The 27,397-nt window shown below is 46.1% G+C and overlaps 1 protein-coding gene across 2 annotated transcripts in view; it reads left to right on the forward strand.

The window, feature by feature from the left end:
• The first annotated feature begins 1,858 nt into the window (after positions 1 to 1,858).
• The window catches only part of zfyve27 (zinc finger FYVE-type containing 27), a 95,228-nt gene continuing 69,689 nt past the window's right edge, over positions 1,859 to 27,397 (forward strand). Inside the window, exons 1-5 of one of the 2 annotated variants that reach the window (XM_033034146.1) lie at positions 1,859 to 2,822; positions 9,685 to 9,755; positions 10,398 to 10,584; positions 13,664 to 13,759; positions 14,390 to 14,502. In XM_033034146.1, the coding sequence (XP_032890037.1) occupies positions 2,485 to 2,822; positions 9,685 to 9,755; positions 10,398 to 10,584; positions 13,664 to 13,759; positions 14,390 to 14,502 (805 nt within the window). In that variant the 5' untranslated portion in view covers positions 1,859 to 2,484. The remainder of the gene's footprint in view (positions 2,823 to 9,684; positions 9,756 to 10,397; positions 10,585 to 13,663; positions 13,760 to 14,389; positions 14,503 to 27,397) is intronic. The other variant, XM_033034145.1, reaches the window with a different exon arrangement.

Genomic DNA, 27,397 nt, shown 5'->3' on the forward strand with positions numbered 1-27,397 from the left:
ATAACTTGGTCTGAGTATATCTTGTTCAATTTATATTTCAGTACTGCAATTTTATTGTGTTTTATCATGGATGGTGCTGCTGCATTTTCTATGTCTAATTGCTTTATTTCCATTTCCAATTTCTGTTGTTTGGCCCTATTCTCTTTGTTAAGAAATGATTGAGAAGAGATTAATGCTCCTCGCACAAATGCTTTAAATGTTTCCCAAAGAAGGGAAGCAGATTTCAGGGCTATCATTAGCCTCAAAAAACATATTAATCTGTTTTACGAGGTATTCATTACATACCTTTTCTTTTAAGATTTGGGGATTAAGTCTCCATTGTGGCTGTGTCTCGACCATTCCGTTTAGTTTAATCATAAATGTTAATGGAGCATGGTCTGAGATTATGATATTATGATATTGCGAGTTATAGGTAAATGGGATAAGTTTTGAGTCTACTAAAAAATAATCTATCCTTGAGTAGGTTTTATGTACTGGTGAGTAAAATGAATATTCTCGACCCGATGGATTTTCAATTCTCCAAACATCCTTAATGTTGGTAGTATTAATATATGAGTTTAGAAATTCACTTGATTGGGATTTTAGTTTTCTTTGAGTTGATGATCTATCCAAATAAGCATCCAATGTACAATTTAAGTCTCCACCGATTATTAAGTTTTGTTGTGTACATTGTGTGATATTGTTGAGTATTCTCTTAAAAAACAGGGGGCTATCAAAATTTGGTCCATACACATTAAGGAGAGTCACCTTTTTTGAGTATAACCCCTTTTATTACAATATATCTACCTTCAATATCTTCTATCGTTGATATATGTTTAAAGGGTATACCTTTACGAATTAATATTGCAACCCCTCTAGATTTATGTGTGAATGAGGAGTGGTACGCTTTAGCAATCCATTTTGCTTTCAATCTATGTTGTGCTTCCTTTTTCAGGTGTGTCTCCTGCAGAAATATTATATCTGTTTTCAATGATTTTAAATGAGCTAACACTTTGCCTCTTTTAATAGGTTCATTAATTCCCTTAACATTCCAACTACAGAATTTAATTCCTTCACCCCCAATTTTCCTATTCACGTCTTGCATCTTGTGTTTAGAGTGGTTAGAGCAGATGGCTCGGCACCCTCAACCCTACCTTATACTCGAACATCAGGTAGATGAGTTTTAAGTCTCGTCTGTTTTCCATCCGAACGTATCTCCCTAAATAAAATATGTAATTCCACTCCAAATACAAAATATAATATATCATAAGGTAAAAGAGGTAATAAAAAATTATATTAGTAATGTGTAAAAGGTTGAAAAAGAAAAAACCTACAGCTAAGATTAGTGCAGTTAGTGATAGCCATCCTAATGTGGCTAAGCATCTAAGGACTTCCGTAGCTTTTTAATGGACTGGAAAAATCCTCGGCACACATGCGGCGGAGGGGGGCTCTGAGCAAGGTGGCCAAAAATGACGGCCGTAGGTGGTGGCGTTCTCTCGGAAATCGCAGCACGGATTGCCAAAACCGGTCAAGAACAGACTTTTAGTAATATAGATATATATATATGAAAAAATATTTTTTTGAGCGTGAGAATTCATCAAATGCGTGGGTCTCACGCTCAATGCGTGAGAGTTGGCAGCCCTGCCAGAGATGCTGCCTGACCCGCTGAGATACTCCAGCGCTTTGTGTGTCTATCTTCAATAGTAAACATAAACTTGTTTTTTGACAACCAGCATCTGCAGTTCCTTGTGTGTACAAAGACTCAGCAGGTCAGGCAGCATCTGTGAAGGAGGAGGGGGGGAAGGGGGGAAGGGAAGGCATCATGGTCAGACGGTTGCGGGTTGTAGATGGTGGCGGCCACCGTCCATTGATGAGCTCGGGGCTCGATGCGCTGCGGCTGTTGGGTGGGGGCGGGGCCGTTGGCTGCGGAGCCGGGGAGGAGGAGGAGGCGGAAGGAAGGAAGGAAGGTCTAGGCCTCTCTGCCTCTCGGGCTCTCTGCCTGCCTGCCTATCGGTCGTAATAACGCCGGGAGTATCATCAGCAAACAACCGGCCGGGGAGAGCGCAGCGGCGGCGACACTGACACCCGCACCGGGAGAAATAAAGCGGCCGACGTACCCGCCCGCCCGCAGTCGCCATGGCCGCCACCGGACCCATCTCCGTCTCCTAGCAACGGCGCGACCCCTGACCCCCCGCCCGGGAGCCACAGGGCAACAACATCTGGGCGGCCTCCAAACCTCTGTCCTGATCCAGCAATTAATTAACTCAATCCCCCCCCCCCCCCCAAACTTCTCCAACCGTACAATTTGGAAATATTTATACCAAATTCACATATGCATACATTGCATTTAACAATTTTTGCATATACTGCTGCAACTGTGCAATTATAACTATTATTGCACAATTTACCCATGCATAAATTGCATATGCCTATGCATATTTTGGGATCGGCATTTTAGTTGGTGCTGTCGATACTACATTTAGCCGCGTATAGGTTTTGGGGGAGATGCAGCCAGTCGCGGGCCCTGTTCCCAGCTGGGAGGCAGCAGCAGCAGCAGCTGAGAGTGTGGGCAGGAAGGATTCTGCAGGGAGTCTCGCCACTACTACCAACACTACCACCACTACCACCACCACCACCTCCTCCACCGGCACCAGTAGCTCCCCACTGGGTGGCAACAACAGCCCAGTGCCCGAGCCAGAAGCTGCACACACACAGGAGCCAGTGGACAGGCACAGCCCCCCTCAGACCTTGGACCTGCTCAGCCTGGTGGTGGCTTTCAAGAGACTGGAGATCTTTGCTGAACCGCTGCACGACTTTTGGGATCTGGTGAAATATTTGATCAGGTATGGCATTTGGTTTATATATGTTTATATTTATTATCATCTACATAACCATAGAACAGTACAGCACAGGAACAGGCCCATCAAGTGTTGTTGTCATATGTTCTGAAACGGATGAATGAAATTCTTCTGTTTGAACAATGAAATTCTTAGGTGGACACAAAATACTGAAGTAACTCAGCAGTACAGGCAGCATCTCTGGAGAGAAGGAATGGGCGACGTTTCAGGTCGAGACCCTTCTTGAGATCGATGTCAGGTGTGTAAGCAGCACAGAGATTGGAATATTAAGTAGACAGTAATACTGGTGGGAGAACTGGGAAGGGAGAGGGGATGGAGAGAGAGGGAAAGCAAGGGCTACTTGAAGTTAGAGAAGTCAATGTTCATACTGCTGGGGTGTAAAGGTTACCCAAGCGAAATAGGAGGTGCTGTTCCTCCAATTTGCACTGGGCCTCACTCTGACAATGGAGGCCCAGGACAGTAAGGTCAGATTAGGAATGGGAGGGGGAGTTGAAGTGCTGAGCAACCGGGAGATCAGGTAGGTTAAGGCGGACTGAGCGGAGGTGTTCAGCGAAAACGATTGCAGAGCCTGCGCTTGGTCTCGCCGATATACAGGAGTTGACATCTGGAACAGCGGATACAGTAGATCAGGTTGGAGGAGGTGCAAGTGAACCTCTGCCTCACATGAAAAGACTGTTGGGGTCCTTGGACGGAGGAGTTGCATCTCCTACAATACAATAATACAATACAATACAATACCATTTATTTGTCATTTGAACCTCACATGAAATTTGGTTTCTGCAGCCATACAAGAAAAGAACCAAGATACACACCAACACAATCTACACAAACATCCATCACAGTGAATCTCCTCCTCACTGTGATGGAAGGCAAAGTCTTGTCTCTCCCCTGCTCTCCATTCTTCTCCATATGTCAAAGTCAAAGCCCCCGGCGGGCGCTATCAAGTCCGCGGGCATTTAAAGCTGCGCCGGGCGATGTAAGGCCCCACTCCAGGTCACTCTCAACCCCGCAATTCGAGCGGGAGAAGTTGCCGTTGCCGGTGCCCCGCAAAGCGGTCTCCCAGCAGGGACCCGCGGGCTCCCGGTGTCACCATCCACCGGAGTCGGGTCGCAGCCGCGCGCCACCGCAGCTCTCCACGCTCCGAACCGGCCAGCTCCACGATGGTAAGTCCGCAGCTCCGCAGGCTCCGTGACTTGAGCCTCCAGGTCGTTCCGGTTGGAGTCCGCTCCACGGTGCTAGGCCCCAACGACAACGGAGACCCGACAGAGAAAAGGTCGGGTCTCCGTGCAGGGAAGAGATTTAAAAGTTTCCCCCACCCCCCACACATACACATTTAAAAGCCCACTACAAACTATACCCTTAACAGGACAAAAAAACACAAAAAACACAGACAGACTGCAGAGGCCGCTGCGACATCGGTCGCGCCGCCCACCCACTACGGTTGCAGGGGAAAGTACCTGCGGAGGGGGTGGTTTGGGTGGTTAGGGACGAGTTGACCAGGGAGTTGTGGAGGGAACGATCTTTGCGGAAAGCAGAAAGGGGTGGAGATGGGAAGATGTGTCTAATGGTGGGATCCCTTGGAGATGGCGAAAATGGCGGAGGATTATATTCTGTATGCGCGGCTGATGGGTTGGAAGGTGCGAACAAAGGGGACTCTGTCCTTGTTACGAATGGGGGGAGGGGGAGCAAGAGCAGAGCTCTTGGGATATCGAGGAGACCCTAGTGAGAGTCTCATCTATAATGGAAGAGGGGAATCCCCGTTCCCTAAAGAATTAGGACATCTCCGATGACCTGGTATGGAAAACATCCTGGGTGCAGATGCGGCGTAGACGGAGGAATTGGGAGTAGGGGATAGAGTCTTTACAGGATGCAGGGTGGGAAGAAGTGTAGTCTAGATAGTCATAGAAGTGTAGCTATGGGAGTCGGTAGGTTTGTAATAGATAGCAGTCAATAGTCTGTCTCCTGTGATGGTGACGATGAGATCTAGAAATGGTAGGGAGATGTCGGAGATGGTCCAAGAGAATTTGAATGCAGGTTGGAAATTAATGGTGAAGTTGAGGAAGTCAGTTAGTTCTGTATGGGTGCAGGAGGCAGCACCGATGCCGTCGCCAATGTAGCGGAGGAGAGTTCGGGGATAGGGCCAGTGGATGCAGGAACAGTGATTGTTCGACATCCCTTACAAAGAGGCAGGCATAACTGGGGCCCATGCGAGTGCCCATGCGAGTGCCCATAGCTACGCCTTGGATTTGGAGAAAGTGGGAGGTGTCGAAGGAGAAGTTGTTAAGGATAAGGACCAGCTCTGCTAGGCAGAGGAGAGTGTTAGTAGGCGGAAATTGTCTGGTTCTGCGGTCGAGAAAGAAATGGGTTTAAGACCTTCCTGGTGGGGGATGGAAGTGTAGAGTGACTGGACATCCATATTAAAGATGAGGTAGTGGGGACCTGGAAAACGGAAGTCATTGAAGAGATGACAAGCGTGTGAGGTGTCTTGGACATAGGTAGGGAGGGATTGGACCAGGGGGGATAGGATAGAGTCGAGGTATGTGGAAATTAATTCAGTTGGACATGAACAAGGAGAAATAATCGGTCTGCCAGGGCAGTTCTTTTTGTGGATTTTGAGGAGAATTCCTTGAAATTCTTACTTGCATAGAAACATAGAAAAATAGATGCAGGAGTAGGCCATTCGGCCCTTCAAGTCTGTCTTTGGGATATGGGAGAAAATCGGGGCACTGGAGGAAGCCAACGCGGTCACAGGGAGAACATGCACACTCCCCACACAGACATCACATGAGGTCAGGATTGAACCCGAGTCTCTGACGTTGTGAGGCAGCAGCTCTACCCAGTTGTGCCACTTGTGCCACTGTGCCGCAGATCTAGTAATCCAACTTCCCTTATAAGATGGTCCAACTGTCCTGGGAAACAATCTGGTTAAACCTTGCTGCATTTTTCTTTGGACAACTGTCCTTTCTTTGGTAAAGGAACCTAATGGTTCAATGATGCTTTTATTGACACATGTACTGAGGTATAAGGAAATTATTTTTTTGTATACAGTTCAGTAAGTGTATTACCATACATAAGCACATCTTGGATTCAGTACAAGTGTATAGGAATAGTACACTGAGACTGTATACAGGAATCACGAGATTTGGTGCCATTTTCAAGTCCCAGTTGTTAAACAATACAATACAATATGGGTTTATTCATCACATTGCACATAAAGTGCAAGTGAAATGAAGTGCAGAGTTCTCAAGGCTAGGCTGCAGGCTGGGTCCGATCCGCGCGCTCGGCCTCTTGGAGCGGCGTGCGAACCAGTCGAGCCCCAGGCTGCTGCAGGGCCTCCAGCGGCTCACTCCACCCTCAAGGAGCGCTGCACTGTCTCCGGCAGCTGGTCTGCTTCCCGGCCCTTGGATCCTTGCGATCGCCGCCACCATCTTGCATCTCTTCATCCACCTCTCCAGCCCATGACAACGAGCAGGGAAGGGCACAACTTGCCTCTCAGGGACAGCAGGCGAGCCAGGCCTGATGCCGGAGAGTATGCGCAGCACCTGCACTGAGATGTTGAGACATGTGTGGAGTCGTTGACACCTAGACTCTTCTTGTCCACACGTAAATCCTTAAAATGTACCATTTGCCTATTTACCTGCCTGCTGCATCTGTGTGTTTGATTTCAAATACTCGTGTTGAAGGGCAGCCAAGTCGCTTTGTAGGTCAACATTCCCTAATCTACCAGCATTTAGAAACAAGGAACATCAGTCTGAAGAAGGGTCCTGACCCAAAATATCACCTATCCTTTTCCTCCAGAGATGCAGCCTGACCCGCTGAGTTAATCCAGTCTGCTTAATCCTTTGTGTCTATCTTTAGCTTTTAAATAATACTCTGTCTTTCTATTTTTACAATCAGTACCCTTGCATGTATCGGTGTTAGCAAAGAACAGTACATACAGCTCAGTAACAGACCCTTTTGGCCCACAATGTCTGTAACGAACATGATGCCAAGACCAACTCTTGTCTGCCTGCATGTGATCGATATCACTCAATTCCCCGCATATCCATGTGCCTATCCAAAAGCTTCTGAAACACCATTGATAAGTTCATGTCATAGGAGCAGATTTTGGCCATTTGGCCCATTGATTCTACTCCGCCATTCAAACATGACTGATCCATCTTTCCCTCTAAACCCATTCTGCCTTCTCTCCATAACCCCTGACATCCTTACTATTCAAGAATTGCAATCTCCGTCTTAAAAATACCCAATGACTTGCAGACTTGGCCTCCAACGTTGTCTGTGACAATGAATTCCACAGATTCACCACCCTCTGACTAAAGAAATTCCTCCTCATCTCCTTTCTAAAGGTATGTGCTGTCATTCAGAAGCTGTATCTGCCAAGCTGTGCTTTCCACGGTACATCTGTAGAAATTACATAGGTCCCGCTATTATTTCAAATGTGAGCCTTGGTGGGAATGGCATACACAGTTTAGTTCTCTTTCTCATGGTCTACGACCAGAAGTGGAACTAGGAACCTCCATGGTGTTTCTAGTTTACTCAGCTGGTCTCTGTCCGAGTTTCTGAGCTGTTGAGAATCGATTGAGCAAAAGCTGTGCTGGGAAACAAGTGATCAAAGCTCGGGAAGAAATGGATTTAAAATAGGAAGTGAAAAGGGAAGTGAAGACGTTCCATTAGTTCCATTAGTTGTGAAATGAGTTGTCAGGTAAAGCCATCAGATTGAATTGAAGTGAAAGATGCAGCAGAGGAACGAGTCGTTCGGGCCCATCCAGTCCACGCTGACCGTCGTTCACCCATTTATACTAGTTCTAGGTCATCCAACTTTCTCATCCACTCCCTACACACTGGGGGCAATTTACAGAGGGCCAATTAACCTACAAACCCACGTGTCTTTGAGACATGGAAGGAAACCAGAGCATCTGGAGGAAACCCACACAGACAGGGAGAATGTTCAAGCTCCACATACAGACAGCACCCGAGGATTGAACATGAGTCTAATTAACAAATAATTGTTAATTAGAAAGGAAACATATGGAAATGAAAGACTGACAACTGGGATTCTTAAAAGCTTCCCTCAACAAGGGCAATTTGACCAGCCTATCATCAGCAGGATTTCAAAATAGGACCACTGCAAATAGGATCAACAAACAAACAGCTGGAGGAGCTCTGTGGGTCAGGCTGCATCTGTGTCGGGAAATGGACAGGCGATGTTTTGGGTCGAGACCCTTTTTTCGAGTTGGGGGAAGATAGCTGGTAGAAGTGAGGGAACGACGTATTAGGTGGGGGCGAGAAAGGCGTGAGGGGAAAGAGTGGACATAGGAAACGAGAAAGGTAGTGAAGCTTTTTCATTTCACCAGTAATAAGATGTGAAATAAGTAAAACAAGATGCAACTGGAAAATTCAGGCAAAACCCATCCCTTCTTCAACCTAACCTGTCTATGCCGACCAAGCTGCCCCATATAAGCCAATCCCATTTGCCTGCATTTGGTCCATATCCCTCTAACCCTTCTTGTCCATATATCTGTCCAAGGAGGGAAGAGACTACAGCCCTAAGATTTTTGCCTCCACCACAGTGAGGAGGTGCTTGGAGGACTCACTGTGGTGGTGTTAATTTGTGTTTATTGTTGTTATTATTGTATGATTGTATGTATGACTGCAGGCACAAAATTTCGTTCAGACCGTAAGGTCTGAATGACAATAAAGGCATTCAATTCAATTCAATTCAATTCAAAATGGCTTTTGGGCTGCTCGGCTTGTTCTTGTGTTGGCGTGTTGCATGATCTAAATATTGTTATTAATCTGTGATTCGGGACTTGCCTTTTTTTTAATCAGTAAGCAAAAAGTCATCAATATTGTACTTAAAATTAACACTTGACTTCAACAAGTTGCTGTTTACAGAAGGAAATTCCACATTTCTGTGTTGAGTTCTTTCCTATCTGAGTCCTGAAGGACCTGTCTCCGGGTTATTGGACTGGTGTGAGTGATAGCTCCCTAACTTGACTGATGTGGAAAACACATTTGCCGTGGTCCTATTTTGAAATTTGCTGATGATGGCCATCTATCCCTGGGGATTGAATCACTCTTTCATGTTGTTGCTCGCTTCATGTTTTTAAGCTTCCCTCATGTTTTTCTAAGACTGGTTAAGCTATATTTGGAATATTGCATACAGTTCTAGTCGCCCCATTACAGGAAGTATGTGGAAGCTTTGCAAAGGGTGCAGAGGAGGTCGATTTATATAATACTAGACCAAGTGCAGACCCGTTGAGTCTGCTCCCCCAACGCAGCCGTTCCCTACCCGTAGCCCCCACGGGAGACGTGGTCCTCCAACTCAAGCCGTTCAGGAATCAGCAGTGCGGCTGTTTTTAAATGGCGTCTTTGAGGCGAGATGCGGGCGCCAGCAGCCGTTATGGTCGCTGGCCAGCAGGAGGTGACAAAATGAGTGAGTGGGGGGGGGGGGGGAGAGAAGGATTTTATTAAAAATGTGTACATAAACACGATGAAATTTAATCAGGAGTGGATACTTGGAATGAAAAGTGAAATCTCTACCGAAATGGAAAGATTCTGGGCGTTTGTGGGTCTGGTGTTGGCGTCGCAACAAATCAAAGGCTGGCACCCACAGGCTGGCAACCACAAGTCAAGCAGAAACACATCCAGCCAGCAGCCAGCCAGCCACAGAGTTTAAATATTATAGAGTTAGATAGATTATGTGGAGGCTGATAAATGATGGTCTTGGACATAGACATTGTGGGCCAAAGTGTTATATGTCTCCTTGGGCATTAATCACCTCGCCAATGATATTCAAGTCCTACCATGTTGGTTAATGAAACATCTTCTATTTGTTTTGTAGGTGGAAAGCTCCCATTTGCTCCCTCTTGTGCTGTGTTACACTCAACGTGCTATTCCTGGCACTTAGTGAAGGTAAGATTAAACGATCACAACCTTGCAACAACAAGCCGTAGGTGAGGGTTTCTGTCCCGTGACAAGAGAAGTTGTGACTTTGCCACTCTACCGTTTATTTTTTTTTGTCACGTATACGGTTTCATCGTACAGTAAAAAGCTTTTGTTTGAGTGCTATTCAGTCAAGGAAAAGATTATATGTGAATACAGTCAAGCCATCCACAGTGCACAGATAAAGGATTTAGGGGCGGCACAGCGGTAGAGTTGCGGCCTCACAGCGCCAGAGACCCGTTGTTCGATCTTGACTACGGGTGTTGTCTGCATGGAGTTTGTAGGTTTTTCCTGTGACCAGTTGCGTGGGTTTCCTCCAGGAGCTCCAGTTTCCTTCCACGCTCAAAGGACGTACAGACTAGAGGCAATTTTACAGAGGGCCAATTAACCTACAAACCTGCACAGGATCATCTTCGGGATGTGGGAGGAGACCCACGCGGTTACTAGGGAGAACGTGTAAACTCCACGATCGGACATCGCCCGAGGTCAGGATAGAGCCCTGTTCTCGGTGCTGTGAGGCAGCAGCTCTACCAGTTGTGCCACTGTGCCGCCCACAGACTCTGTGACTCTGTGAATGTTGTGATCAGTTATGTCTTGTTTTCTCCCCTGCAGCTGGCTGGTTCATCCTCCTCGCAGTGTTCGTCTCCACCCCCGCTGTTCTCGGCTACCTCCAGGACTCCTGTCAGGAGCAGCTCACTGAGCAGGACCTTGCCCGGCATAAAAGTCACAGCGTGTGGAGAGAGGACCTTCAAAAGGTGAAAATCACCAGGCAGGAAGCTCTGGTGGAAATCAAAACCTTGTAAGTTTGTCTCTTGTGGAATCTTTCACATTTGTACGATGGTCCAAGGCATCTTTAGTCAGTGAAGTTCTTAAATAAAGTGGCCGTGCTTGGAGCGTAGAAATTTGGCTTTCTGGTTTGAACACTGTGATTTCCCATAACATCGATTATAGTCAGAGGGTTGAAGAATGTGCCAGGTATTTCTGAAATAATACGCGTTTCCATAACACAAACTGGATATAACACAACCTGAGAAATAGGGAACATTATTTGTATTAAGTGGGTCAAGTTTGGGTTATAATGCAAATTTGGAACTACTTAAAAGTCACTTTAGAAATTAACGTATAGAAATAAAGATGTCTCGCGAATAAATTGAATTGAATTGAATTTGAATTGAATTTGAATTGAATTGAATTGAATTGAATTGAATCCTTTATAAATAAAATAGACGAAGGAAAAAAAAAAACATGTAACCACCCTGCAGTATTCAGGCACCATTGTATCTTAGGAATACAGTCTCTCAGTTTCACTGTGAGAGTTCATTGAAGTTGATAAGAAGTTGATCATTGATAATTATGCAAAGATACCCTCTTAAACATACAGCCTTCAGAGACACAAGAAATTGGACATGCTGGTTTACATAGAGAACGCAGTGCTGGAGAAACTCAGTGGGTCAGGTAATAATAATAATAATAAATTTTATTTAATGGGCGCCTTTCAGACATCTCAAGGACACCTTACATAGTAATCGGAATAAAAACATATAATCGGAATATAACAAGTAATAAAGACATCACAGAGACACAAATTAAAAACAGAATTCAATCCAAAAACAGAAAATCAAAAACACAGTGTGAAGAGAGAGTAGCGGCAGCCAAAGCGCGCCAGCGTCCACTCTCTCTTCACGGCAGCCATCTTGGACACAGACCTACAGGACTACAATTAGACAAAAAAATCATCCCCCCACAGTGGATAGCACAGTGGAGGAAGGCACAATGTCCAGTCCCCACCCCATGTTGACCCCCAAAGTCAGGCCTATTGAGGCCACCGCAATTGCCTCTACGGAGGCCCGATGTCCCTGGCCGTTCTCACCGGGTGGTCTTGCCCCGGCGTCGGGAGAGTCCTCTCAGCGGCTGGGCCACCTGGAACGGCCGCTTCCTGGTGGAGCCCGCGGCTGCCGAAGCCGACAAGGCCGCGCCGGTTTGGAGCTCCCAGGCTCCCGATGAAAAAGTCGGCGCCGCCCGCTCCGCACCGCCGCCTCTCCGCACTGCCGCCTCGCCGCTCCGCAGACCCGCAGCCCGGAGATGTTGCTCTCGGCGGTCTAGCGCGGCGACCCAGGCAAGGCGTCGCCCGCTCCGCTCCGCGATGGCGCTTCAACGCTGTGCCGCCGCCGAGGCCGAGGTGCTGGGCGGTCCCCGCCAGGAAACGGTGCTCCAAGCCCGCTGGTAGGCCACGAGGACGGGTCGACGGGCAGCCCGGAGAAAAGGCTGCCACACCGACCAGGTAGGGACCTAGAAATAACGTTTACACCTACTCCCCACATTAAAAAGACCATATCCCCTACAAACAAAAAACAGGACTCACTAAAAACTATAAAAAAAACGAATTTAAAACGGACGGCTGCTGGCTAGCAGCCGTTCACCAAGATGGCTCCTCCTCCTGAGTAGCATCTCCAGAGGACATGTATAGGCGATTTTTCAGGTCGAGATCAGTCTGAAGAAGCGTCTCAACCTATCCATATCCTTGCGAGATGTAGTGTAGCACGACTTGTTGAATTAGAAAAGTACCGCACAGGAGCCGGCCCTTCAGCCCATAATATCGGTGCCAAACACGATGCCAATATAAACTAATCTCCTTTGACTGCACATGATCCATATCTCTCCATTCACTGCATGTCCATGTGCCTATCTAGATTATTAGCTACAAGGAGCAGTTGGACAAACTTGTTTTTTCTGGAACATTGGAGATTGTGGGAAGACCTGTTAGAAGGATATAAAATTATAAGTGGCATAGATAAAGTTGGCAGTCAGAACCTTGTTCTCAGAGAAGAAATGCCAAAGAATAGAAGGCATAGCTTTAAGGTGAGAGGAGTACAGTGTAAAGATGAGCTGGGCAAGTTTTTTTTTTACACGGAGTGGTGGGTGCCTGGAGCGCACTGCCAGGGGAGGTGGTGCAATATTGCCGTTGAAGAGGGTTTTAGATCGGCAGGTACACAAAAATGCTGGAGAAACTTGGCTGCACCCGCTGAGTTTCTCCAGCATTTTTGTGTACCTTCAATTTTCCAGCATCTGCAGTTCCTTCTTAAACGTTTTAGATCAGCACATGGGTTTGCAGGGAATGGAAAGATATGGATCACGTGCAGGCAGACGAGATTAGGTTATCTTGGCATCATGTTCGGCACATACATCATGGGCTGAAGGGCTCGTTCCTGTGCTGTATTGTTATATGTTCCATGAATGAGACTTGAGCCTGCAAGAGTGGGAAGATCAAAGCAAAGATTTTAAACCATCGTATATCTGATAAGCGCATCATTATAAACGTGGGCAGCACAATGGTGCAGTAGTGGAGTTACAGCCTTACAGCGCCAGAGACCCGGGATCCAATCTGACTTTTGGTGCTGTCTGTACTTTCTCCATGTGACTACCTGGGTATTCTCCGGGAGCTCCGGTTTCATCCCACATCCCAAAGACGTGCAGGTTTGTTGGTTAACTGGCTTCTGTAAATTGTCCTTCGTGTGTAGGATAGAACTAGTGTGTGGGGTGATCGCTGGTTGGCACGGACTAGGTGGGCCAAAAGACCTATTTCCACGCTGTATAGCTAAAGTCTAACGTTCTCCCATTTAATTATTGCTTGTCTGTGGATAGTTTTAAGAATGTTGGGATCTTGTCCAAATTTATTTTCGGAAAAAGCTTATCATACCTCGGTTTCCCCTGCTGCCTCCTCCAGCTACTGTCACAAAAGTATTAATTAATTGTACTAAAGGGCATCTGAATTCCCACGGCATCCAAATCTTGCTCCGGATTACAGCATCGGTTGTCTCTTGTGTCCCCACTTCCCACTGCGGTGTTAATGCAGGTTTTTTGTGCGTTCCCTCTCTCAGCTTAATTCACCTGGACGAGTTGCTGACCAAGACTTGCAGCAGTTGTGAAGCTGCCTACCGGGTCCTGTACTGGGAGGATCACTCTGTGTCTGTCCTGTAAGTGAGCTGTTGGTTAGTAAGGGTGAGCTGGTGGTGGGGCATGGGCGAAGTGAGTGAACTTGCTGCGAGTTTCCTAGCCTTGACCATGATGGCGATTAATGGTTCGGTGGTTATTTCTTATCCCATGTACCACCGAGGTACAGTGAAATCCTCTTTTTTTGCATAGAGTTCAGTAAATTATCACTATACATAAGTACAATCCCAGACAATGTACAAAGTGTATTGAAATTGTCCGCTGAGACTGCATGCACCATTTTCAAAATCCACGTTGCTTTAAGTGCAGCTGCCCATGAAGGCCCGTTGTCCTGGCGGTGTTGCAGCGACGGCCTTTCTAAGCAAAGCTGTAGGTGTCCTCCACAAAGGGAGGAGTGTGAACTACCCAAGCGAAATATGAGGGGCTGTTCCTCTAATTTGCACGTGGCCTCACTCTGGTTGTGGGGGAGGCCCAGGACAGGAAGGTCAGTGTGGGAATGGGAAGGTGAGTTGAAATGGTTGGAAACCGGGAACGCGTAAGCCTAGGCGGACCGAGCGTAAATGTTGAAGCACTTTGTGTCTATCTTGGGTCGGGTTCCTATTGAGTTCTGCTGCTTGGATATCTGAAGATGTTTCTCTCATTCTCTATCTTAGGTTTTATGGGACCTTGTTGGGAATACTTTCCATCTTGTACCTGCTCCCACTCTGCTGGGTCCTGGCTCTGATGACCAGCGTGCTATTTCTGGGAAATGCTGATTTTTACCAGGGTAAGTACATGGGTTTCTCCTTCCTCCACACTACCATGACCAGATGTTCCCTCGGCAGTCCTAGCTTGGGACTTCCATGCCTGAACTTCTCTCCTTTTAAAATGCTCCTTCAACGGTCCTTCCATAAGCTAGGGTACTGTCCGATGTACCTCTACCCCATTGGAGACATTGGACTACAGTGCCGTCCATAATATTTGGGACAAAGACCCATCATTTATTTATTTGCCTCTGTACTACACAATTTGAGATTTATAATAGAAAAAAAATCACATGTGGTTAAAGTGCACATTGTCAGATTTTAATAAAGGCCATTTTTATACATTTCGGTTTCACCATGTAGAAATTACAGCTGTGTCCCCCAATTTCAGGGCACCATAATGTTTGAGAAACATGGCTTCATGGGTGTTTGTAATTGCTCAGGTGTGTTTAAATGCCTCCTTAATGCAGGTACAAGAGAGCTCTCAGCACCTAGTCTTTCCTCCAGTCTTTCCGTCACCTTTGGAAACTTCTATTACTGTTTATCAACACGAGGACCAAAGTTGTGCCAATGAAAGTCAATGAAGCCATTATGTGTCTAAGAAACAAGAATAAAACTGTTAGAGACATCAGCCAAACCTTAGACTTACCAAAATCAACGGTTTGGAACATCATTAAGTAGAAAGAGAGCACTGGTGAGCTTACTAAACGCAAAGGGACAGGCAGGCCAAGGAAGACCTCCACAGCTGATGACAGAAGAATTCTCTCTATAATAAAGAAAAATCCCCAAACACCTGTGCGACAGATCAGAAACGCTCTTCAGGAGTCAGATATGGATTTGTCAATGATTACTGTCTGCAGAAGACTTAATGAACAGAAATACAGAGGCTATACTGCAAGATGCAAACCATTGGTTAGCCACAAAAATAGGATAGCCAGGTTACAGTTTTCCCAGAAGTACTTAAAAGAGCAACCACAGTTCTGGAAAAAGGTCTTGTGGACAGATGAGACGAAGATTAACATATCAGAGTGATGGCAAGAGCAAAGTATGGAGGAGAGAAGGAACAGCCCAAGTTCCAAAGCATAACCACCTTATCTGTGAAACACGGTGGTGGGAGTGTTATGGCCTAGGCATGTGTGACTGCTGAAGGAACTGGCTCACTTATCTTCATTGATGATACAACTGCTGATGGCAGTAGCATAATGAATTCTGAAGTATATAGACACAGTATATAGGACATCAAAAACCATAGCCGTGAGCACTGGCTCGCCCCAAGGCTGTGTCCTAAGCCCCCTGATGTTTAATCTGCTTACACACGACTGTACTGCTAGACTCAATAACAACTTCATCAACAAGTTCGCTGATGACACAACAGTGGTGGGTCTCATCAGTGACAATGATGAGTCGGCGTACAGGATGGAGGTGGAGCTGCTCACAGGATGGTGCAAATCCCACAACCTAATTCTCAACGTGGGAAAAACTAAGGAGATGGTGGTTGACTTCAGGAGGGCGGGAAAACAACACCATACACCTCTGCACATCGATGGAGCTGATGTGAAAAGGGTCAGCAGCGTGAAGTTCCTAGGACTCCACCTGTCAGATGACCTGATGTCCACAACCAACACCACAGCACTGGTCAAGAGAGCCCAGCAGCGACTACACCCTCTCCGAAGACTACGTAAAGCAGGTCTCCCCACTACATATCTACGAACTTTTTATAGGGGGACAATTGAGAGCACATTAACCAACGGCATCACTTCCTGGTTCGGGAGCTGCAAGGCATACGAACGGCACCAACTAGACAGGATTGTGAAGACCGCCAGCAGGATTATTGGTGCTCCACTCCCTTTCTTGCTGGACATATACAGGAAGAGATGTATCAACAGAGCCATCTCCATCATCAAAGACCCCTACCACCCATCGCATCACATATTCTCCATCCTGCCATCTGGGAAGAGGTACAGGAGCATTAGCTGCAAAACCAGCAGGATGCCTCAGCTTCTTCCCGCAGGCTATAAGACTGATAAACGGACTTAGCCCCCTGCCAAAGTATCGCGCACCAACCATCAACCTGGACACACTGCAGCAGCTGTCGATCGGAACGCCTGTTGATGTTTAGTAGAGAGTAGAGTGTTTAATTTAATTTGTTCATGATATATGTATTTTTATTTCTAGTTATTTGTTGTTATTTGTACTGCACACTGAATGGACACTGGTTGAGCAACGTTTTTTTTGTTTCCTCTGGGTATGTGAGTACTCAGGAAAATGACAATAAAGATATACTGATACTACTGATACTGATACATCCTATCTACTCAAGTTCAAACAAATGCCTCAAAACTCATTGGCTGGCGGTTCATTCTACAGCAAGACAATGATTCCAAACATACTGCTAAAGCAACAAAGGAGTTTATCAAAGCTAAAAAATGGTAAATTCTTGAGTGGCCAAGTCAATCATCTGATCTGAACCCAATTGAGCATGTCTTGTATATGCTGAAGAGATAACTGAAGGGGACTAGCCCACAAAACAAGCATAAGCTAAAATGGCTGCAATACAGGCCTGGCAGAGCATCACCAGAGAAGACACCCAGCAACTGATGATGTCCATGAATCACAGACTTCAAGCAGTTATTGCATGCAAAGGATATGCAACAAAATACTAAACATGACTACTTCCATTTACATGACATTGCTGTGTCTCAAACATTACGGTGCCCAGAAATGGGGGGATAATGCCTAAACACTGCCGTAATTTCTACATGGTGAAACCAAAATGTGTAAAAATGGCCTTTATTTAAATCCGACAGTGTGCACTCTAACCACATGTGATTTGTTCTATTACAAATCTCAAATTGTGGAGCGCAGAGGCAAATAAATAAATGATGGATCTTTGTCCCAAACATTATGGAGGGCATAATGTGTGTCTCTGGACATAGTGTGTCTCTGGAACTGATGTACCACAATGCTGAGAACTATATTCTGCACTCTGGGTCTTCCCCTTTGCTCTATCTGTTGTACTTGGATAGACCATTTCGGGTCAGGACCAGATGCTGAAGAAGAGTCCTGACACAAAATATCACATATCCATGGTTTCCAGAGATGCTTCCTGATCCACTGAATTACTCCAGCATTTTGTGTTTTGTTCAAGATTCCAGCATCTGCAATTCCTTGTCTCCACTTGGTTCTGGCTAGTTTGTAAAATATAGCTTTCCTGTTTTTCTGCATTAAGCACCAATTGTGCAATTGGATTGAGATGGTCTAGGGCAGCAGGGTGGCACAGCAGTAGAGTTGGTGCCTTAAAGCGGCAGAGACCCGGGTTCGATCCTGACTACGGTGCTGTCTGTACTTGGGGTTTACCCTGGGACCTTCGATTTTCTCCCACATTCCAAAGACGTACAGGTTCGCGGGTTAATTGGCTTCGTAAAATTGTAAAATTGTCCCTAGTGTGTGTAAAATAGTGTTAATGTGCGGGGATCGCTGGTCGGTGCGGATTCGCTGGGCCGAAGGGCCTGTTTCAGCACTATCTCTAAACTAACCGAAACTAAAGGGTCTTGACCTGAAACGGCATCCATTCCTTCTCTCCAGAGATGCTGCTGCAAAATTCTAAGTTACTCCAACTTTTTTTGTCTATCTTAAACTAAACTAAAGCTGCTTTGAATTTGGCACCAATTCAACAGATAAAGGAACTTTAAAGTGGCAGGTCCTTCCCAGGGCTCTACTGCTGAGAACTTCCCCTAATCCGAATAGTTTGTGAGTTGGAAATGCAGCTGTAATCCGTGTCCTCGCCTGGCAGAAAATGCCCGCAGCCCCACAACGACGGGAAAATCGGCGCCGCCTGTCTCCCAAAGCTTGGTCGGACATACGGGCTGTAGAAAGGTCGGGCGTTCATAAGCCGGGGTGGACCTATGTTTAGTTTTGGTTTAGAGCAGAACTATAGCGTGGAAATGGCCCCTTCGACCCTCTGAGTCCACGCCGGCCAGCAATTAACCGTACAATAGCACTATCCTACACACTGGGGACAATTTACAGAAACCAATGAACCTACAAACCTGTACATCTTTGGAATGCGTGAGAAAACTGCAGCAAGATGACACACGTGGTCACGGGGAGAAGGTACAAACTGTACAGACAGTATTTATACTATATACTATAGGAGCAGGGAGGTTCTACTGTAGTTGTACAGGGTCTTGGTGAGACCACACCTGGAGTATTGCGTACAGTTTTGGTCTCCTAATCTGAGGAAAGACATTCTTGCCATAGAGGGAGTACAGAGAAGGTTCACCAGACTGATTCCTGGGATGTCAGGACTTTCATATGAAGAAAGACTGGATAGACTCGGTTTGTACTCGCTAGAATTTAGAAGATTGAGGGGGGATCTTATAGAAACTTACAAAATTCTTAAGGGGTTGGACAGGCTAGATGCAGGAAGATTGTTCCCGATGTTGGGGAAGTCCAGAACAAGGGGTCACAGTTTAAGGATAAGGGGGAAATCTTTTAGGACCGAGATGAGGAAAACATTTTTCACACAGAGAGTGGTGAATCTCTGGAATTCTCTGCCACAGAAGGTAGTTGAGGCCAGTTCATTGGCTATATTTAAGAGGGAGTTAGATGTGGCCCTTGTGGCTAAAGGGATCAGGGGGTATGGAGAGAAGGCAGGTACAGGATACTGAGTTGGATGATCAGCCATGATCATATCGAATGGCGGTGCAGGCTCGAAGGGCCGAATGGCCTACACCTGCACCTATTTTCTATGTTTCTATGTTTCTCGATCGAACCCGGGTTTCTGGCGCTGTAAGGCAGCAACTCTACCACTGTGCATGTATTCAGTTGCAGTTCTCATTTATGCCTGATGGTGGTAGCATTCATTCATATCAAATAACATTGATCTCTGCAGAATAATGTGGACACCGGAAATGTGAAAAGATGCTTGAGAGTCTCGGCAAGAATTGGGGGAAATGTCAGAAAATTGGGTTGTACAGACAAAGGGTAGGGTGTAGAGATTACAAAAGAGGGGCAAAGAAGGGTCCAGACCCAAACCGTCGCTTATGCATTCCCTCCACGGATGCTGCCTGACCTGCTGAGTTCCTCCAGCACTTTGTGTTTCAAGATCTCAGCATCTGCAGTTCCTTGTATCTCTGAACAAAAGAGAAGAGCAGCAGAGAGAGAGAGAGAGAGAGAGAGAGCAAGAATGAGTAAGAGCGAGCATGGCGGTAGTTTGGCAAAGAGGGGTAAGCTGGTGAATAACACAAGGTGTGTTGGAGGGGTGAGTGGGGGTGTGGGGGAGGGGGCTGTGAGTGGGGGAGGGGGGGGGGAGGGGAGTGAGTGGGAGAGGATGAAACTGGAAATACCGGAAGAGGTGAGAATGAAAATCTGAGCAACCAGATGGGACCAGTGATTAGGTTTAACTTTATTATTGTCATCATCCATGTTCCCAGTGCCCGGCTCATCCACAGCCATGCAATTAATGCGACTTGGTGCAGAGTTGCAGCAGAGGCAAGGATGGCCGTCACTGGGAAGTGTTGTGAGGAAGTGGGCAAAGTATTTTGCTTGGCAGCTTACAACCCAGCGGTATGATCCCCTTGCATCCCCTCTCTCTCCTTCTCTCCCCCACCCTAGTCATCGTACTAGTTTCACTGTCGTCATCCTGAGCTTCACTATTTGTATCATTCATTATCACCTTCCCTACAGCCAACAATGAATCATTGTGGTCCATCGTTGTCGACCATTGTGATCATCGTTGCTGACTTTGATCTGTCTTTTTGCATATTTTTCATTCATTTGTTCTATGTACCTTTTCATACCTCTTGGTTCCCTCTCCCTTGACTCACAGTCTGAAGAAGAGTCTTGACCCGAAACATCACCTATTCCTTTTCTCCAGAGATGCTGCTCGACCTACTGAGTTACTCCAGCTTTTTGTGTCTATCTTCAGTGTAAACCAGAATCTGTAGTTCTTTGCTACACATTAGTGAGGAAGTAGTGTTTATTGTCAGATGCACAAGTACAGTGAGGTGCGGGTATAATGAAAATAAGTTAATAAGTCATAGGAGCAGAATTAGGCCATTCGGCCCATCAAGTCTACCATCTTTCAATCATGGCAGATCTATGCCCCTCAACCCCATTCTTCTGCCCCATAACCATTGACACCCTTACTGAATCTTGCTTGCAGCATATCAGACAACACACATGGATGAAACTCGGATATAACTTTCAGCAATGCAGTAAAAGTGGAAAGGTTTGTGCAAAAAAAAAATAGTCATGCAAAACACAATTAGAGAACAAAATAGTAGCAGTTTAACTGAATTGGACCCAGCTTCTGGCACCGGGTAGAAGCGTGTTGGGTTTAGCTGGAATAACGCCACAGTGGTGTAATCTGTCCCCACAGGGAGCCTTGTAACATCTTTCGCTCCTCTTCACAAGAATGAGAAAATATCCGCTCTCTGGCTGCGTTTAATTTTGTTTTGTTGCAGCCCGAAATATCTCATTCTGGCTGACTCCCCCAGATGCTTTGATGCTGGTTTGGGTAGCGCTGCTTTTGATATCTGGCACGGACAAACTCATCGCTCACAGTCTTCAGAAGTCCATAAGTCACAGGAGCAGAATTAGACCATTCGTCCCATCGTGTCTACTCCGCCATTCAATTATGGCAGATCTATCTTTCCCTCTCAACTCTGCCTTCTCCCCATAACTCTTGACACCCTTGCTAACCGAGAATTTTGTCAATCTCTGCTTTAAAAAACCCAATGAATTGGCCTCTACTGCCGTCTGTGGCAATGAATTCCACAGATTCACCACCCCTGGTTTAGTTTAGTTTAGAGCCACAGCGTGGAAACAGACCTTTTAGCCTGCTGTCTACGATCACCCGTTCACACTAGTTCTATGTTATCCCACTTTCTCATCCATTCCCTGCACACTAGGGGCAATTTAAAGAAGCCAATTAACTTACAACCCCCCCACGTCTTTGGGATGAGGGAGGAAACACGCTGTCACAGGGCGAACGTGCAGTTAGCTTCTGTAAATTGCTTCAGGCCAGTGCCTTGGCCGATAAGAGTGAGATATCAATAAGAATCATTTAGAGTCATGGAGCCATACAGCACGAAAACAGCCCCCTCAGCCCAGCTTAACCGTGCTAACCAAGCTTATCCATCCATGTCCTGAGCTAGTCCTGTGTGCCTGCCTCAAGGGCATGATCTATAGGGAGAGGTTGGGCAAGCAAGGACTTTATTCCTTGGAGCGTAGGAGGCTGAGAGGCGATCTTATAGACCTGTATAAAGTCATGAGGGGAATAGATAGGGTGAATGCACAGAGTTATTTTACCCTGAGCAGGAGAATCAAGAACCAAAGGACATGTGTTTAAGATGTGAGGAGAAAGATTTAATAGGAACCTGAGGGGCAACTTTTTCACACGGTGGGTGTATGAAATGAGCTGCCAGAGGAGGTAGTTGAGGCAGGTAATATCACAGCCTTGATCTGAGGCTGGATTTATTTTGCTTCTAAGGTTCCAGCAGTGTATTTTGTGAGCCCCACTAGGACTCTGCTGTTGTGTAGTTGCACCCATTTTTGCAGCTCACCAAGACACTTGTTTATGAAGAATCGGAGAGCCATATGGCGTGGAATCCTATCCTAACCATGTACCTGTCCAAATGTTTCTTAAATGTTGTAATAGTACTTGCCTGAACTACTTTCTCCGGCAGCTTGTTCCATATACCAACCAACCTTTGTGTAAAAAAAAAAAAAAAAAAATTGCCCCTGAGGTTCCTATTAAATCCCACTCACCTTAAAACTATGTCCTCTGGTTCTTTATTCCCCTATTCTGGGCATGATACAAGGAACTGCAGATGCCAGTTTACAAAAAAAAGACATAAAGCGCTGGAGTAAGGCAGGTCAGGCAGCACCTGTGGAGAAAATTGTGGACCCTTCTTCAGCAGCCGGTCGGTCCTGACCCGAAATGGTTCCTATCCAAGTACAATAGGTAGAGCAAGTGTTGTGAGTGTTGCCCCGTTGCCTTCCTAGTCAACCGTCCACGTGAAGTCTCTCTGAAGTTCTCCAACTCAGAAGAAGGTTCCCGACCCAAAGCGTCACCTATTCCTTTTCCCCAGAGATGCTGCCTGACTCGCACTTTGTGTCAACTCTCCACTACCCTGTTTCTGTCTCCCCCGTGTGCGGAAGAGCTGACCTGAATTTGCACGTAATGACCACGTCTAAAGGAATCATTAGTCCCGCATTACAGTGTGAAATCCCTTCCAGCCAAGGGGTAAGGGTGCATTTGCAGTTGTGCGTTTACTTAAAAGGATGTGAACGTTTTAGCTGCTTGCCCCCCCACGCCCCATGAGCCTGTTTTTGGATTCCTGCCTTCGTCCAGCAAATGGTTAGAACGCCCATGCATTAGTGGGACCAGTTAGCAGTGTGCGTAGGAGTCAATGCTTCCCCTGGGCGCGTGTCTTGAATCAAGGTCACGGCCTCAAAATAAGTGGGTGGCCTGATACTCCGTCTATTTAGGGAAGAGCTGTAGATTTCATGAGGGGAATAGAGGGGAATAGATAGGGTAAATTAACCTTATGGACTTGATTCCTTGGAGTACAGGACACAGAGATGGGTGCCTGGAATGCACTGCCAGGAGTGGCGGTGGAGGCAGATACAATAGTGGTGTTTAAGATGTTTTTAATATATAGGCAAACATGGATATGGAGGGATATGGATCACATGCAGTCAGTGGAGATTACTTTGGCATCATGTTCGACTTTGACAATGGACGATAGGTGCAGGAGTAGGCCATTCGGCCCTTCAAGCCAGCACCGCCATTCAATGTGATCACGGCTTATCATCCACAATCAGAATGCCGTTCCTGCCTTCTCCCCATATCCCCTGACTCTGCCATCTTCAAGGGCCCTATTTAGCTCTCTCTTGAAAGTATCCAGAGAACCGAACGTGTCCAGAGAATTTGACACTGTGAGCCGAAGGGCCTGTTCCTGTGCTGTACTGTTCTAGGGTCTGGCACCTTTTAACTCCACTTCCCTGCAGTGTCCGTATCGATCTCTGTTCTCTTGCTACCTAAGAATCTAAACGCCTTGATTTATTTTATATTGTCATGTTCTGAGCTATAGTAAGAAAACCTGTGTGACCCAGTCAAATCATACTATACATGAGTACAATCAAGCCACACATAAGTACAACAGGTAGTTCAAAGAGAAAAATAATAGTGCAGATCATAGTGTTACTTTAATTTAATTTTTCGTGTGTTTTGTGTATTTTGTGTTTTTATGACTGTTGGCAGATCAATTTCAATCCTGAGATAAATAAAGTTCTATCTTTATCTTATCTTACAGTGTTATAGTTACAAAGAAAGTACAGGTTTTAGAAAGTGCATATCTCATAACAAGGTCCACTATGCCACTTGCATAATGTAAAATAAGTCCCAATCAGACCGAGTACCATTTTATACAGTTGTACATCCTTTAAAATTAAGTTTCTGTTGCAAGTATTCTCGGCGTCTCTCCGAAACGCACAATTGTACATTTCAGTACAAATATGCAAAGCTACATAAAGGCTCTGCTTTCTATCACTCATTCTTCATTCCTGACTCCAGGCAAGCCTGCTATACTATTTATTTATTCTAAGACATTACTTTGATTACACAGACCAGTGGCGTTCTAGTTCTGGACTCTTTAAGTTCAGGAGGGGGTGAAAATAGGAGCAGATGGGTTTAATCCACAGCAGTGGCTAGTTAGTGTAGAGAGAATCCAGGGCACGGTGCCTTGACAATGATTTCTGAACCCACCGTTTCTGCAAAAAATGTTTGTTCAAAGTGCTGACATGGGTTAATGTGGCTGCAAAAATAAAGCTGGAAGAGAGGTGGGGGCAGGACAAGGCTTGGCAAGTCTTAGGAGAATAAAGCTGAGGTGGGTTTTTGATTGGTTAGACAAAGGCCAGAGATGTGAAGCAAGATAGAGGGATTTACAGGGAGGGGGAAAATGGGTCTGTACCCTGGTGGGACAGGGAGGAGTGGGGGGAGTGGGGGGTGTACATAGGTTATGTAACTCAATTTGGAGAATTCAATGTTCACACATTGTAAGCTATACAAACTACCCAAGTGGAATATGAGGTGCTGTTCCTCCAGTTTGCATGTGGCCTCACTTTGGCAATGGAGGAGGCCCAGGACAGAAAGGTCAGTGTGGGAATGGGATGGGGGGTTAGAATGGTTAAAAATCGGGACATCCAGCCGGCCCTGGCGGACTGAGCACAAGTGTTCGGCGAAACGGTCGCTGAACCTACGCTTGGTCTCGCCAGTGTAATGGAGGCCACGTGAGAAACACTGAATGCTGTGGGTGAGGTTAGAGGAGGTCCACGTCAACCTCTCTCTCACCTGGAAGGATTGCTGTGGTCCCTGTGGAGGTGGGTAGGAGGTGTAGGGACAGGTTGTTACATCAGTCATCTAATGCAACTATCTGCAAACGAAGGGATTTGACAGCAGCTGAGGACACGAGGACAGTAGTGAGATCTTTACAGCAAGGGAGTTTAAATGTATGGAGTTTGGCTGCTGTTGCTTTCAGCAATGGCACACTATGACCATCTGGGGGCGATGTCTGCCCTTTCCAGCTATAATTCATCCCAGTCTTGGAAATGTGGATTTTGTGTCACATTAAACACACAAAGATGAATTGTTTGCGTCAGGTTACCACTATGTGAGATTATTAGTTTGCTATATCTACACACCTGCTTCCCGCTGATTACTCTTTTCACCATCTCCACTGTGCACACAATCTTGACAGCTCGGTTTGGGAACAGCTTCATCCAAGACAGCAAGAAATTGCAGAGAATTGTGGACGCAGCCCAGACCATTACACAAACCAATCTCCCTCACATTGACTCCATTTACACCTCACGCTGCCTCGGCAAGGCCACCAGCATAATCAAGGACTAGTTGCACCCGGACTACTCCCTCTTCTCCCCTCTCCCTTTACGCAAGAGGTAAAGAAATGTGAAAACGCACACCTCCAGATTCAGGTTTAAGAAAGAACTGCAGATGCTGGAAAAATCAAAGGTAGAGAAAAATGCTGGAGAAACTCAGCGGGTGAGGCAGCATCTATGGAAGAAGAAGAGTCTCGACCCAAAACGTCGCCTATTCCTTCTCTCCATAGATGCTGCCTCACCCGCTGAGTTTCTCCAGCATTTTTCTCTACCTCCAGATTCAGGGACAGTTTCTTCCCAGCTGTTATCAGGCAACTGAACCGTTCTATCAACAACTAGAGAGCAGTTCTGAACTACTATCTACCTCATTGGAGACCCTCGGACTACGTTTAATCGGACTTTACTGGACTTTATCTTGCACTAAACGTTAATTCTTGTTATTCCCTTTATCGTGTATCTGTACACTGCGAATGGCTGGATTGTAATCATGCATTGTCTTTCCGCTGACCGGTTAGCACGCAGTAAAAGCATTTCACTATAGCTTGGTACACGTGCCAATAAACAAAACAAATATTTAATCTCCAGAATTACAGTTTCACAAGATGAAACGAGTAAATGGGCATATGTCGCTTGCTGATCAGACGCGTGTGAAAGGATGCTGGTCAGTGCAGTCTAAAACCTTGCTTTCACTGCAGTCAGAGTGAGGCATGATAGCGACCCCATGAATTTTTCATAACTGCCCATTGATCCGCATTGAAAGACCCATTATCACAATTGATAACCACATTGAAGTGACGTCAAGAATGCACATCAAAGCCTCTAGTTCCTCAGGAGTCTGAGGAAATTCAGCATGTCTCCAATGACTCTTGCAAACTTCTACAGATGCACCACAGAAAGCATACTGTCAGGTAGCACCACAGCTTGGTTTGGGAACAGCTCTGCCTAAGACCGATACATGATAAAGGGTGAAACGTTTAGTGCAAGGTAAAGTCCGATTAGAGATGGACCCAGGGTCTCGAAAGAGGCGAGTAGAAGCTCAGGACTGCTCTCTCGTTGTTGATAGAATGGTTCAGTTGCCTGACAAAAGCTGGGAAGAAACTGTCCCTGAATCTGGGGATGTGTGTTTTCACACGTCAGTACCTCGTGCTTGATGGGAGAAGGGAGAAGAGGGAGTGACCAAGGTGAGACTTGTCCTTGATTAAGCTGATGGCCTTGCCGAGGCAGCGTGAAGTGTAGATGGAGTTAATAGAAGGGAGGCTGGTTTGTGTGATGGTCTGGGGTGAGTCCACAATTTTCTGCAATTATTTGGATGGAGCTGTTGGCAAACCATGCTGTGATGCATCCTGATAAAATGCCTTATACGGCGCATCTGTAGAAGTTGGTGAGTGTTGTCAGGGACATGCCGGACTTCCTAAGGCTTCTAAGGAAGTAGAGGCGTTGGTGTGCTTGCGTGACTATTGCTTCGATATTGCTGGTGATATCTACTCAAGATCAGTTGCTGGTGATATCTACTCGTTTTCATGCTGCATTGTTGTATGACTCTGAGGGAAGATGGATATGGCTGGCTACTTTAGGAGATGCAATATAAACACAAGACTTTATTCCTCCTTACCTCCACCTTGACCATTTTGAAGTGCCTTTGATGTACATCGGGGGAAGCATGTCCATCAATGTCACGTGGAACTGATGGGTTGTCATTTGATCTGGGGATTTATGTGGCTGGTTGCAAGTCCCTAATGATCCTTGTTCTCTCAGACTCCTCAGACTGCTCATCTGGAATCTGTTTTGTGCTTCTCGCTTTGCCCTCTGGGAGTCTGAGTGGAGCAAGCAGTATTAGAAGTCTATTAATTCAATGAAAAATACCTCGTTGCTTGATCATCCCTCACACTGGATGGCAATATCTCAACGCAAATTCTGTCTGCTCCTACAATATCCAACTACAGACCCAGCCCTGCACAAAACTGCACGATGGGTCACTCATTGCGTTCGGTTCACTTTTGAAAGTATAACTGA

The sequence above is a fragment of the Amblyraja radiata genome, chromosome 15 (genome assembly GCF_010909765.2).
Source record: "Amblyraja radiata isolate CabotCenter1 chromosome 15, sAmbRad1.1.pri, whole genome shotgun sequence".
In the NCBI taxonomy this organism is placed as follows: domain Eukaryota; kingdom Metazoa; phylum Chordata; class Chondrichthyes; order Rajiformes; family Rajidae; genus Amblyraja; species Amblyraja radiata.